The 15,209-nt window shown below is 35.8% G+C and overlaps 1 protein-coding gene across 1 annotated transcript in view; it reads right to left on the bottom strand.

Moving 5' to 3' along the window:
- Positions 1 to 4,005: 4,005 nt before the first annotated feature.
- Exoc5 (exocyst complex component 5) overlaps positions 4,006 to 15,209 on the bottom strand; it is a 52,212-nt gene continuing 41,008 nt past the window's right edge. Inside the window, exons 14-18 of the mRNA XM_005085743.4 lie at positions 10,164 to 10,284; positions 8,531 to 8,617; positions 7,141 to 7,249; positions 6,745 to 6,960; positions 4,006 to 6,144 (exon numbers count right to left, since the gene is read on the bottom strand). Coding sequence (XP_005085800.1) covers positions 5,956 to 6,144; positions 6,745 to 6,960; positions 7,141 to 7,249; positions 8,531 to 8,617; positions 10,164 to 10,284 — 722 coding nt within the window. The 3' untranslated portion in view covers positions 4,006 to 5,955. The remainder of the gene's footprint in view (positions 6,145 to 6,744; positions 6,961 to 7,140; positions 7,250 to 8,530; positions 8,618 to 10,163; positions 10,285 to 15,209) is intronic.

Raw genomic sequence — 15,209 nt, 5'->3', positions numbered from 1 at the left:
GGTTGGCTCTGCGTCTGAATTTCTAGTTGGACACCTCTATAGTAAAAGCCGCACATTTGACAGAAGTGCTACAACAAAAGACTAGAGTTCAAAGAAACTTGAGATTACCATAGAACAAAGATAGAAATGTCTGTTGGGCACAAAGAGCGGCCTCAATGAAGGGCATCTGCCTACTTAAGATTATACGGACATCAAGGTTTCCCACTTGCCAAGTTTAATCTAGAATTTATAAGTCCTCCTAGGAGATCAGTTCTATTGAACAGGTTCTAAATCTTCACTTAGCTTCCTACTATAAAAACATTATAGAAGAGGTCTTGTCTTCATTTAAGATCACCAATAGTGATAAAAGTTGTGAGTGTAAATGAACCTTTAGCTTTCTTGTTCGAAAGCAGTGGTATGTCTGCTTTACTGATCTTTTGATTATAAGGTAAGTTAAGTGCTTTCTGGAATGTAAACATAATTCTGGTCTCAGATTTTTAATTAAAGTGGCTCAGTTAGTTACTGCCTCTTAAACGTGGTAATATAAATATCAGTATCCTGGTTAAAACGAATTTTTGACAGCTTTAACATGTTGCACAGAACATACTAACAGAAAAATACATGTCAGCAAAATAATGTTGACCATATTCTAATCCATTTCCATCTGCAAATATTAGTGCAAATAATTATACATTTGTAATGCTTTATTGCTGTCCAGCACAAACCTACGCCTTCCTAATAATGCCTTTCTTTTGAGGTTGTTTGCTGTTTGGAGAATAATATGATATATTCCTATTTAAATTGGCTTTGTACGTTACAGCAGATGGCAACCTATTAGCCACTGAGGAAATGAGTAACTGTGTTTAATTGTTTGTCCTTTTCGCTCCAAATGGATATTTGCTTATAAGAGTGAGCGTTTATTGATACCTACACCAAATAATATCACCAAATAGCAGTGATAAACATGCAGTGCCTAGTTTAAAACTATGTACTCAGATAAGCCCAGGGACACCAGCTTCATTCACAGAACTATAAATTATTAATAAGCTACTTTTGTCCTACATACATTTTCATTCTAGACTAGCTATTTCAAGACTATTGATGCATTAAACAGCTAACAGAATCAACAAGCCTAAGACATTTAAAGCATTCTATTTCTGAATGCAAAAATACTGATTTCTTTGTGTTTCCTAAGGGGGAGTTATTTTTTTCTCCCATGCAATAAAAAAACTACATGAGCATATGCATGTGTGGATACACATATTCCTAAATTCATAATTATAACATACTCAATCCAAGTAATGTTCTTTGTATGCATGTTTTCTGGGCTGACCAGAATTTAAAGGAGAGCAAGGAGGGGAAAAGGGAAGGTTTGGAGAGAATAGGAAGGAGTAATTATGTAATTACATTATAATCTCAAAAAATAAAAAAAACCCAAAACTTGACATTACTGTTAAAATCATTAAGCAGAATCAATATGATTGTGTAATATATTCACTAAGGGAAACCTCTGTGATGGGTAGGTTTCCATTAAATACAAACTTAATATTCAATTAAAATTTCATGACTACTTATATAACTTTAAACATCAATTGAGAAAGTATGATCGCACACTGAATGTATTTTTAAAAATACAGCAGTAGCTTGATACAGATTCTGTATTCCAACTTCATTATCTAAACTTCACAGTGAGAAGCCAGTGAAAAGAAAATTAAGTAAAATTAATGAGGCTATCAAAATAAGTAATATTTATGTTACACAAATAAGAAAAATACAACATAAATTATAAAAAGGCATTATGGTGGTGTATGCCTTTAATCCCAGCACTTGGGAGGCAGAGGCAGGTGGATCTCTGTGAGTTCGAGACCAGCCTGGTCTACAGAGCGAGTTCCAGGACAGCCTCCAAAGCCACAGAGAAACTCTGTCTCGAAAGACCAAAAAAAAAAAAATAAAAATAAAAAAAGGCATTATTCACTCCCATTATATGAGATTTAAGTCTGAGCCTGTGTCAGCATATAGGCCTTCAAGGTTTCCTTACCTGTTCTGTGCCTTAGGTTTTTCACCTGCCAAACAAAAAGAACAGTACCTAAATGACAGTTACCCTGGAATTAATAACATATGCAAAGGACAGCACAGTCCATGAGACTTAAGTCCAATAAATGTGGGTATAATTACCTTTACTATGCATTAAAATTTTAAATTGCTATTTTTACTTCATGCAAAATTATTGGGCATAATGATATACACTAGTCTTCTTTCCCAAAATATGTAGTAAATTGTAGGATAAGCCTTCTCCAGTAGAGTAGTAAAGGAACTGAATGTAATTCAACAAACTAAATAAATCAAAGTGCCTTCCGTACCAAAGTCTCTGTTAGCAATTAAGAAAGTAAGGGGGGATTATAGAAAATTTCTCACATTCTGAGGAATCAGAGGACAGTATGTGAGCAATGGCAGAATATTTTTGTAAGAACACCATGTTAATCAGGAGATATAAGCTTTGCTAGTCACAGCAAGGCATAAATGTGAGTGCCCCTTCTTTTGCACCAGCGATTCAAGCATGTCTTAGCTTTATAAACATGACCACTATGAGACTCAGTAGTATTTTAGGAGCCAATCTCTCTTCATCTGGATGTGTGCTAATGTAGACAGAAACATCTCAAGGAATCAGTAAATTCTTTACTTTGAATCAATCTATGAACTGATAGCTTTTCACTGTATATGAGAAAGCTAGTATTCAGAAAGTGAAATACTTAGAAGTAAAAGAAAAATGGAAAGAGCAAAAAAAAAAACAGAAATTACCTGCTTTAAACTTTAATTTAACCTCCTTTAACCTATATTAGCAGCAAGAAAACAAAACAAAACAAAGAAACCCCCAAGGAAGACACAAGAGAACTCACAACAATGGCACTCCGAAGTGAGGTTAGTAATTGTCTTGGGATTATTACATGGTCATATTCTAAAAATCCATCCACCTAACTATTATCTAATAATTCTTGATAAGGACTCATTATGTACTCTATCATTTTCAGTAATTCAGGAGCCATTCTAAACCTATGTATAAGGACGTGTATGTTCTATCATTTTCAGTAATTCAGGGGTCATTCTAAACCTATGTATAAGGATGTGTATGCTCTATCACTTTCAGTAATTCAGGGGCTACTCTTCCTTCTTAGCCCATGTTCTGTATTTCACACTAAGACACTCAAGTAAACAATTTTCGGTGTTTTGGAGAAATTTTTAAATTACATATTTATACCTAAATATTATGTACAATTCACACAGAACTGTGGACCATTATAAAGATTCTTATTTAAAATTTGGTAAAAGTTATTAAGCTCAACTATGTCTAACTAAAAATTTCCCATATATCTATAAAAGCATTTTATCTACTGATAAACTCTTTTGAGTTATACATTTTGAACTACATTTTATGATGCTCACATATATAAATACTTTAAAAGTGAAACAACACGCACTTTTATTTCTTTAGAGAAACACCCTATTCTAGCTAGATTCCTAAATCTTGATTATATAATCATGTTCCTTTCTGCAAAAAGGGGGAGACCTAAGCTATGAAAAATAAAGAATACTTTTAGTGAAAAAAATCAAATATATAATTCATTATAGATTGTTGGGGAAGTCCTGTGCATTTGTCAATAAAGCACTGTCTGGCCAATAGGGAATCTAGATAGGAGGGACTAGGAGTTCAGAAGGACTTTGGGTAGGAGAAACAGAAGGAAGTCGAGATGTAATCACCATGGGGTAGGAAGCCCGGAAACTTTTCCGGTAAGAGACATACTTAGATTAACAATTATGGGGTAAATACTTAAGTCAGAGCTAGCCAGTAAGAAACAAGCAAGGCCAACAGCTTCATAATTAATATAGCCTCCTGTGTGTTTATTTAGGACTGATGCGGCTCTAGAACCAGGGTGGCAGGAAGGCTCCTCTCAAGGAAAAAGCTTCTCTTTACAGAATAGATATTCTTAAAATGTAAAATTAGGGTGAAAATTAAAAAAAAAAAACAACTGCAGGGAATTTGTTTATTGAGCATGAAAGTTAACACTTCTAAATAAGGTACTCACTTTGAATTTTCTTTGTCCTGTCAGTGGACATAATAGAAAATATTGCACAGAACTCAAGCATGGAAATAATAATTAACAAAATATCTAAGCAACAAGTAACTGCTTTACATTTTTAAAAAATTAATCCAAAGAAAATAATTTGAAGTGCTTCTCTGATTTGGAAGTCTTAAAATTTATCTCATGTTTTATGTGATATTTTTTCTTCTTTTTTTTTTTTTTTTACAAATTGACACTGTACAAAGAGTTCAAATGGCCAGTAAAAGTACTGCCTTAAAACTGTTGGCTTTAAGTAACAGAGGTACAATCTGAATTCACACCAGGACTTCCTACAGTGGCAGTGGTGAAGGATGGAGCTTTTCTGGGATCGAGAGCCTGCTCTGGCTCTCCCTGGTCTGAGAGGCTAGGTATCCAGAAAGCCTCTAAAACTGCCACTGTCCTACGAAAGTGACAAAGGTTGGCATGCTCTCTGACTGCCCTTGCTTACCTTAGTCACACTGGCTAACAGAAAAGGAAAATCCAGTCAACAGTAACTTGTACAGTAGCTAGTTCTGGACTAGACAGCTTAGTAATGCTGACAGCTATTTAATTCTCAGAATTAAAAAACAGTTCCCCCCAAATTACGCCAAACCCCATGTTAAGAGAAAACAATGCTATGAATGAGCTGAACGTTACAGCTTACCTGGGTCCTAGAAGACCATGAACAATATAATGGACTATATATAACTTAAAATATATTCCCACAGAGTAAGTTAGTAGGGTCTATAGAGCAATGGCCTTTCTAAATTTTATTTGATGTTTAAATTTTTGTGAGTGATTTATTATTTTACCTTACTAATAAGCCAATTCAATTATTAATATCCAATATTCAGAAGTGCCTTGGAAATGGACAGTGAAAGAATCTTCAGATCTGAAAAACAGGTTTTTGCTGTAAGCTTGCCTCCAAATTTTGAATATACACTATTTATTACCTGAAATTCTCAATTCCTCTTAAAATAGAAAACTACTGCATGTTTAGTCATCCCATCTCATTCAAAATTGGCCTTAAGGGACTGCCTGTACTGCTGCTAAATATGTTGCTATTTCTCATAAACACCATTTACACTATATGTCACCTTTTTCTCAGAGAACTAAAATAACAAAAATGGTCCTTTAAAGTATTCCACCTTAAACTAAATATAAAACAAGGTAGTTTCATTAATTTCTTGCTAATTAATTGGCTTAAAATCTATTTATCAAGTAAGAAATAGTAAACTTAAAGTTTTACCCAGAAAGCAGATACATTCTGATCTTTTCCTAATGTCTATTGAAAACAGGTCATCATTTTAGTTTAGTTCATAACATTTTCCCTGGACTAGCACCTCAGGAAAAGTCCCCTAACCATCTACAGAAACAATGCTCAACCGTGGTCTTTTTGAGTTGTAACAGGTTGTTTAGGAAAATCTAATAACTTGATTAACAATCACCAGTGAAAGTTAACTGAGAAACTGATAAATAAGAAATATAGATCTACTGCACTTCACCTATTTTAATGCAAAACAGGATGGTAAGATTTCCAGATATAATACATTAAGATCAAGAACCAGAACATTGGTGAAATTTCATTCATCTTCCGACACCAATGTTTTTCAGGGTTATTTATAACAGTCACGTATAGGTTTATAGAATTTGAAATTTATAAATTAAAGTATGGAATTCAATGTGAACAGGGAAAAGATAAAAAGCAAAATATAGATAGTGGTGTCCAAATTTCAAATAAAATTCCTGGGTAAGTATGGCTGCTGTTTGCTTCCAGTCATTTTTTCACATAAAATATTGGCTGTGTCATAGGAATCTCCTGTGCTTTCTATCATCAGAGGCCTTCTGAAATACAATACATTTCCTTTGCAACTTGAACTCAGCTGAAGTGTCGAGCTAGGCGAGCAGATCTATAGTCAGCACGGAGTTGTACGAAGGAGTGAAGTATGTTCTTGTCCAGACTGGCAAGCTGTTCCCCTGAGCAGACTTGCTTTAAATTATCTGGAGCAACGACCAGGAGATTGCAAAGTGCATGCAGAGTGTCAAAAAGATGTAATACCATTGGAATCTGAATTGAGAAAGGAAAAAAAAAAAAAAAACAGCGTTGAAGCACAATTTATTTCCACAAATTCTTCTCACATACTGCTAATCAGAACTTGGTAGCATGGGAGACATTCCATATGTTAGAATTTTTAAATCTTCTGAAGAGCTAAAACTCAGGAGCTTCCATAGTTAAAACTCTTAATAATCTTTGGAAAGATCCCTATTACTCAATTTTCTCAACAATTTGTAATTTGGTCCACTAGAACTAACTACCATTAGTATAACACCTTTAAAAATAAACATGAGGGAAAATGGATTTCAAAGAAACACACATGAAGAAAGAGTATTTTCCTAATTTGTGACATAAACATCATTTTTCATGGGTGGTAGAAGACACATGGATGGAATGTGCTGGATTTATGACCTTATCAAAAATAAAATCCCTAGGAGGGAAATGCTAATATTGAAATGTAACTGGAATGACATGCCTTCAGGTAGGCTATATTAGAGCCCTCCTTATGATGCCAATGAAACCACACACTTCTGAACAAGTCAGTATAGGTTTTTAATGGTATGGCCTGTTTTCCTGGTCTTACTTACAACCTTGATATTTGTTTATACGTACCTTGAAGTCTTTGGCACATTTTCTATATTCAGCTACGTCGCAAATTGCTAACATGCCACCCATACAGCTATAGGAATATTGTTGAAGATGCTCATATATGAGCCGATGAAAACGTACTCCAAGTTCCATCAGAACTGTGTCTACATTCTTCCCATCCATGGAATTTTTAATCTTCTCAACTTGCTTTCTTACATAAACACAGACTTTTACACATGCCTGTAAAAAGTTTTTCTACACTTATTAAACAGATATGTGTATCAGCTTAGCAAAGAAAAATACAGCTTTTCAATTTCTAAATAAAAGAGAAAAAACTTAAAGCACAATTATGCACACTAATGAGTGTTCAAGCACTGACAAAGGACATAATATATTAGCAAGCTGAATAGTTCCACTTACATTAGTATACTGAATCAAAACATTGTTTTCATCTTCTGGCTTAAAATCTGTCTTCTTTTGTTCTGCAGCCAAGATATGCTTCATCTGTCCAATCATACAATTTAATGTCCTAAGGATTGTGAACATAATATATATTTAACTTGCTCAATTTTACCTTTGTATTATACCTAATTAAGTTAAATTATTGAATCTCCTATCATTACAAAATTACTTGGTATTGGTAAACTAGATTTGAAGGGCGGAGAGTCATTCTATGACTTCATCAAATCAAAGGGCTCCTGGCTTTATCATCTTTCTCCCTTGAAAGGATCTTGGAAAGCAACAACTGGCTACTTCCTTCATAACTAAGGATCTAAGTCAAAGTCAGACACAGAGAATATTTAGGAAGATGAAAGTCCTAAAAAGAATGGCTGTGGCAGCAGGCACATTGAGTCCCATGGTCAAAGAGCAATCAGGAAGATGGACAAGTGTCACTAAGTCCCAGCTGAAGAGTAACGGCACTGATTAGAAGGCACCAATAGTATCTAACTTATGTGATATTATCCAACAGCAAGCTTATGGGGATAAAAAGAGACTACACTAATTCAGAGTTTAGTAGCTGCAAGACAGTCAAAATGATAAGCTTTATGTTATATTTAAGACAAACCACATAATTAAGCACAACAATTATGAGGTCAAGTTACAAAATGACAGAGAACAACATAAGATGGTGAGATCAAAGGATACGGATCATAGTCTTTGACCTGTGCCTGATCTATATAGCAAATACTTGATAACCAGGGGCTATACTAATTTTCAATCACTATAAGAAGACCATCTTCTGAAAACAGAAATCTGGAAAGTAATAGTATTTATAATCTCCAGTAAAGATTATAAAAAGTTTTAAAATTCAGCAGAAGTTACATGTACAAAACCAATACAATTATTAAAATATTTCATAGACAAGCCAGAGCACATTAAATAGAAATATGCATAAACACTGCATAACCTGGTTGCTTCAGCAGCACTAAGGACTGAGCCAAGGGCTCCCCACACTCTAAAATGCTCTACCCCTGGATACATCCCAGGCCAGCATCTCACTTTAAAGGAATTTGTACATGCGTGGTGCAAATTATGGGGCCTAAAAGGGTTTTGTAACTGTTTTGATTTGAAAATATATCTAAACATACTAACTTTCAAAAGAAAAGCATATAAAAAACACCTTGGGAATTAATAAAAATAGCATTCTCCTATAATTAAGAACAATGTGTTAAAGTGTCAACTTTACAGCCAGAAGAGTAAAGGAAAACAAACTTTCTTTTCTAAAAACTATGTTCATGTTGCAATGCAAATGCACTGCTACAATTATTAAAAATGCAGGAGAAAAAAGAGAGAAAAACAGTTAACTTGCCTATCGATGCCAGTATCCAATTTCATCTCCATCTGCTCAATTATCTCTTTTTTCTTCTGAAGGCATTCAGATAACTTAGGAGAAGAGCTATTGTTTATTAAAGAGGAAAACAAACTCCCATTAATAGCCTACTTTCTACGTTTCTAATATGTATAACATGAATACATATTTGTAAATATATTCTAACACCCATTATTTTTATTTGCTCACATACACAATAATTACAAAATAAATCTTATACACAATTATGTACATTAGACATTAGCATACCCGATTCATTCTTACTAGAAAAATTAACCCATTAAGAGCAAAGAAAAAGCAGACTTGTTATTTTGATCACTGAGGAGATAGCACTTGGAAATTTTGAAACTAGTTTCTTCTGTATCTAAATATCTGATGTAATAGTAAGAAAAGTAGCAGATATTCCTATTAATAAAAATGTGGATAGTAGTAAGTAAATCCTGTTACATTTAGCTTTTTTTAAATAAAAAGATACAAAACCTAATAATCATGGTAGGCTTCTGAATACTATTAAGATATTAAGGAATACACAACACTAATACCCCTGTGAATTCTCTGTTATGATATGCAGCTTTTTACAAAGTAAATCACTAAGGAAACTTCCTAAGCTGGGCTTGGTGGCTCATGCCTGTAATACCCACCTAAGCTACACAGCAAAACAGTAAATTTCCTTTCAAAGTATGATTCAGGAATAACAAGTGATTTGTGAGCTTATTTGTGGTCTAGACATGTCATAGAACTGTTTATAAAAAACTATCAAATTTTCTCATTTACCTGAACATTTCCTGTACAGATAATAGTGCTAATGACACAACTTTATGTAACAAATGCTTTAGAAGTCCATATAAATTAATATGAAGGTATGAATAAAATCTAAATATGTTATCAAAATTTGTTGATTCATGTTTTTGGTAGGTCTTTATAACAAGTGTATCCTGTCTGTTGGTGTTCATGTGTGTGTTACTTGGGAGTGAGCCCAGGACCTTGTAGATACTAAAGCAAGCTCTACCATTGAGCTACATCCTTAACTTTTTTTTTAAAATAACTTTAAAATTTTAGACTACAATATAATTACACAATTTCTCTATTCTCTTTATTCCTTGAAAGCCCTCCTATATACCCCTCCTATCCTCAGCCCTTAGAAAAAAGGAAAACAAAAACCAAAAACAAACAAAAGAAAGCACCTTTGAGACTGGGTCTTAGTTGTCCGAGCTGACTTTGAAATCATCATGTTGACTAGACTGCCTCAAACTTGAGATCCTCCTGCCTCAGCCTCCTGAGTAGATAAGAGTACAAGTGTGCACCACCATGCCTGGTACCTGTTCTGTCTTCTGAAGGATGTGAATTTACTGAACTGCCCTAGGCTGGAAGGTCTTGTTCATGTTAGATTTCCAATTTTGGTTTATGATACTTAAAACTTTTCAAATATATCAAAATTAACAGCACAGTGGGAAGAGAAAACAAGAATTCAACAAATTCAAGGAAGGAAGAAAAGACTTTGATTTCAAACTTTTTGTCCTGTTTGATGTTTCATGAACATGTAACTATTTAAAAAATAATAAAAATATAATACTCATTGAAATACCAATGAAAATATGACAATGCAACTAACCTTATTAGTGGCATAAGGTGATCATTAAACTGTTTGTCAAAAAGATGAAAAATAGTATTGGCCTGTTGTACAACATCCAAAAAATAGAGATTTGCATTCCTAGAATCTGACGATGGAATTCCTAAAATTGGAAGGCACAGTGAGAACCAACCTTGAAAAAAACTGGGCAAAAGAATGATTTTATATATATATCACACAAATCAAAGTAACTGTCACTTAATAAATCAGCAATGATTCTATATTTTGTTAAATAGCTTAACAAAATTCATTCAAAGCTATTTTTATACCCCAAAGTTAATCATCCTCATGGTTCATTTAGATAAAATGAATCAATAAAGCATTGGTATTAGTATTAGTATTAGTATTCAGGTATTCAGCCATCTGTACCGGCCTGCCTTTGGAGTCCTGACAGGATATGCCCTCAGTTGCTGCCACTAAAGGTGCCACCTGTGCTCTTTTAAAAGGTCCTGCCCACTTTCCATCCTTCTTTCCCTGTCTCTGGGCCTCTCTCTCCTCCCACCCCCTCCCCTCTCTCTGTCTCTCTTTCCTCTCTCCACTGCTCCTGACCCCAGAGGCCGGTCTCTGGCCTCCCCTTTCCACTTTTTTTTAAAATTTATTTTTATTTTTAAATTTAAATTAGAAACAAGGTTGCTTCACATGTCAATCTCAGGTCCCTCTCCCTTCCCCTCCCCTCCTCCCACACCCTGCCACCAGCCCCCCAACACCCCATCATTTCCCAGGAAGGGTGAGGCCCTCCATGGGGTGTCCATAGTCTGTCATTTCATCCAGGGAAAGGCCTAGACTCTCCCCTAAGAGTCCAGGGTGAGAGTGCATCTCTCATTGTGGGATGGGCACCCAAAGTCCATTTGTATGCCCGGGATAAATACTGATCTACTACCCAAGGCCCAAACACCAAAGGATCCAATTAAAAAGTGATCTACAGAACTACATAGAGAATTCTCAATAGAGGAGTCTAAAAAGGCTGAGAGGTACTTGAGAAAGTACTTAACATCCCTAGCCATCAGGGAAATGCAAATCAAAACAACTCTGAGATACCATCTTACTCCTGTCAGAATGGCTAAAATCAAAAACACCAATGACAGCTTATGCTGGAGAGGATGAGGAGAAAGGGGAACACTCCTCCACTGCTGGTGGGAGTGCAAACTTGTACAGCCACTTTGGAAATCAGTATGGAGATTCCTCAGAAAAATGGGAATAAACCTACCACAAGACCCAGCAACTCCACTCTTAGGCATATATCCAAAAGATGCCCATTCATACAAGGATGTCTGTTCCACTATGTTCATAGCAGCATTATTTGTAATAGCCAGAAGTTGGAAGCAACCTAGATGCCCCTCAACTGGAGAGTGGATAGAGAAAATGTGGTACATTTACACAATGGAGTACAATTCAGCAGAAAAAAACAATGGAATCCTGAAATTTGCAAGCAAATGGATGGCATTAGAAGAAACCATCCTGAGTGAGGTAACCCAGTCACAAAAAGAGAAACATGGCATGTACTCTCTCATATATGGAATTTAGACATAGATCTGGGGAGTGCCAGCCTACAATCCTACTGCCAGAGTGTCTGGGAAACAGAACCTTCATTCAGTGGCTGATGAAAGAAGAGGCAGACTCCCATGGCTAAGTACTGAGCTGAACTCAAGGAACCCAGTGACAGAGAGGGAGGACTGATGAGCAAAGGGATTAAGACTGGGCTGGTTTAACCCCCAGAAACAGCTGACCTGACAAGGGTTAACTCTTGAATCCCAGGCTGATGCCTGGGAATCTAACATGGGACTGATCAAGACCCCCTGAATGTGGGTGTCAGTGAGGAGGCCCAGGCAATCTACTGGGGCCTTGGGCAGCAGATCCACTTTTAACGATCCTTTTCCCCTAATAAAAAAAAGCCCTCTGCTTGAACTCTGTTGCATGGTCTTTCTCTCTCCAGCCACTTTTAAAAAATTACAACAGCCTGGGCTCTACCTTCTCCCTCTTTCCCCAAGCCTTTGATCATGGCACATGAACACTTCCAGCAGTCTCCCACCTTTGCTCTCTCTGACAGTTAAAGTTGTTTTCCCTGTGGTCCTCTAGCTCAGATTTAGCCTCTATTCTACAGACTCCTGCCAATTACACATAGCATCCATCATGTTCTCCACTCTTTCCTCAAAACTATTCAAAATCTCATCACCCCAGAGCCATATTTCCTGAACATCTCCTACTATTCTGTGTGGTAGTCAACCACATTCTGACACCAAAAGATGCAACTAGAACCCCTCTGGATCTGTTCCCCCTCTCATAAAAAGTAACCCAGGGACTCAAGGTTCCTTGCTGTTTTCAGCTCTACACGCCTGTGTTTCTATCCAAAATTAAGACTAGACTAAGAGAAACACCCACAGCTAATGATAGCATACAACTAGAGCTCTTTATATAATGATTCTTCAACTTTACAACTGGAAAACAAAGGTGTTGTGTTGTACAAAAGAAACAATCAGTTGGTAGGAAAATTAAAGGTGCTAACACAAACATAATAAAAAAACTGAAACACATGTGGAAAATACTAATCACAAATAAAACATGAAAATTAAGGCAGTACCAGTGAATGCATTTAACCAATAATATAAAAAAATTTGAAGAATATTGTAGGGAACAAGTCTTGTAGGGAAAAAGGTAAATTAATTTAAAATAAATAACAAAAAATTTAAATAAATTTTAATTAAAAATTTTCAGTAATGAAAATTATTTTAAAATATGTATATATAATATACTTCTTTTGGGATTCTACCAAAAGGAAATAATTAAAGTAAAGGGTAAACTCTACAATGCTACTCCAGCATTCTCTGTTGTTACCTGACAGGATTTTATATAATCATTAATAACAATGACAGTAAATACTAACTATATGAGGAATAGTCCCAGTTCAAATGAAATTTTCCTAAACATTTTCACGTTCGGAATTTTGGTATATTGCTATTAAAATGAATAGGAAGGTTTCCATACTAGATAAACAATAAGGTCTTCATATCGGATTTAAATTCATATACTTTGTTATCTTTTTAAATGAACAATTTGAGAAAGATAGAGAGAGAGAGAGAGAGAGAGAGAGAGAGAGAGAGAGAGAGAGAGAGAGAGAGAGAGAGAGAGAGTGTGTGTGTAGTGTGTATTAGAGGACAACATTCAGGAGTCAGTTATCTCCTTCCACCATGGGATCCAGGTACTGAACTCAGCTTGTCAGGCCTTGCAGCAAGCAATTTTACTGCTGAGCCATTTTGCTGGCCCTTATTTTTATTCAATATCTTCTGTATCATTACATCTTTGAAGATTTAAATCACTTCAATAAAAATGACCACACTAAGTCATTTACTACCTGCATGGGTTAAATACTGATATCAATAGTCTGCTATAACTAACGTAAAATACACTTATAGACAATGTTGCTTATGAAGGTAATAAACTGAAGTTATGCCAAAGTGATTGATTTATGGCTAAATTTGGTTCATTACTAAAGGTTCCTAGGATGGTGTTTTGCGCAGCCAATAAGAGACCTTCTGAGCTGTATATGCTTTCTACATGCCAGAGTATATTGCTGGGGGTAGAGACACTAAACAAATTGGGATTACAACCCTTCCTTAAGAACTTATATGCTGTTGTCTCTAAGAATAGTTTTACTCCAAGTATTCAGTTTACTCACCACTTAATGAGCTCTCTGACTCATGAGTCTTCTCAGAGGCCTTCTCTGACTACCCTTTCATAAAAAGCTTTGGGGGCTGGCGAGACGGCTCAGTGGGTAAAGGTACTTGCTGTCAAGCCTGACCTCATGAGTTCGATCCCTGGAACAAATATGGTGGAAAGAGAGAACCAACTCCTGCAAGTTGTCCTCTGACGTCTACATGTGTGAACACACACAACATAACTAATAAATAATGCAAAAGAAAAAGAATTCCTGCCTGTAAATCCTCCCCATCACTATTCTCTACCCTTTACCCAGTACTGATTTTCTTTGCTGTACTTCTTAATTCCTTGTCTATTATTTTTACAAGAGCATGAACCCCATGATTAGGCATGTAAAAAGTATGTGCTAAATGAATGCTGACAGGAGACAGGCATTAACAAATAGAAATGTCATTGTGATTTTATTATTATAAAAAGGAAATTCAATAATGGGTAAGTATGCTGCAGTAGAACACTACTTCCTCTAAGGTGATCAGCACCAGTGTCTCTGACAAGGCGGCATCTCAGTTGAGGTCAGGCTCTAAGGACAAGTGTACAGAGCCAAGGGAAAGGCAGCAGAGGAACACGTGGAGCCATACCACAGACCATGCTGTTCTAAGCAGCTCTTTTCATTCCCCAATGGAAAAATCACCAAGGAGTCTTCAACAAGAAAATAATAATTAAGCTGGCTATTACACAGTAACTTGGGGAGGCAAGACTGGACACAGGGACCAGTAAGGAGACGATAGTGTTTAAGGTGGGGTTGTATCAGCAGATGAAGCAAAGTAGATAAACAAGTTCTGTTTGAATATATACTGACAGGGTTTGCTGATGAACTAGCTATCAGCAAGGAAAAAAGGAAGGTTAAGGCAGTTGCTAGGTTTGGTAAATAACGACTTCCTTAAAATCATGAAAGAACAGTTGAGTTTGTTTTGTTCCTTTAGGTTATTCAGAATCATACACTCTAGGCTGGCCTCAAACTCATAGTGACCTCTGCCTTGGCCTCCTGCAAGCTGGGACTGCAGGCGTGAACCACCATGCCTGGCTGAGGAGTTTCATTTTTGAAACATTAAATCTGAGATACCCACTTATCAGGTCACAGGGTTAGGTTATCAACTAGGTTAAGGAGACTAGAAGTCAGGGAAGATGTCATTATACTACAGATACAAAGAAGCAAATCCAAAAGAATGAGGCCAAAAAAATTAATATAATTTATGCTTTTCCAGATTTATTTTTGAATATTTTCTCTCCAAATTTCATTACTTCATTCTTAAGCAGAATTATTCTTATCTCTATTTATGCTCCTTGACATTTTACAGCACAGAGCATTGTTAT

The sequence above is a fragment of the Mesocricetus auratus genome, unplaced genomic scaffold (assembly GCF_017639785.1).
Source record: "Mesocricetus auratus isolate SY011 unplaced genomic scaffold, BCM_Maur_2.0 Super-Scaffold_100048, whole genome shotgun sequence".
NCBI classification, from domain to species: Eukaryota; Metazoa; Chordata; class Mammalia; order Rodentia; family Cricetidae; genus Mesocricetus; species Mesocricetus auratus.
Note: the sequence above shows the minus strand (reverse complement) of the source record. Positions and strands in the feature narration are given on the sequence as shown.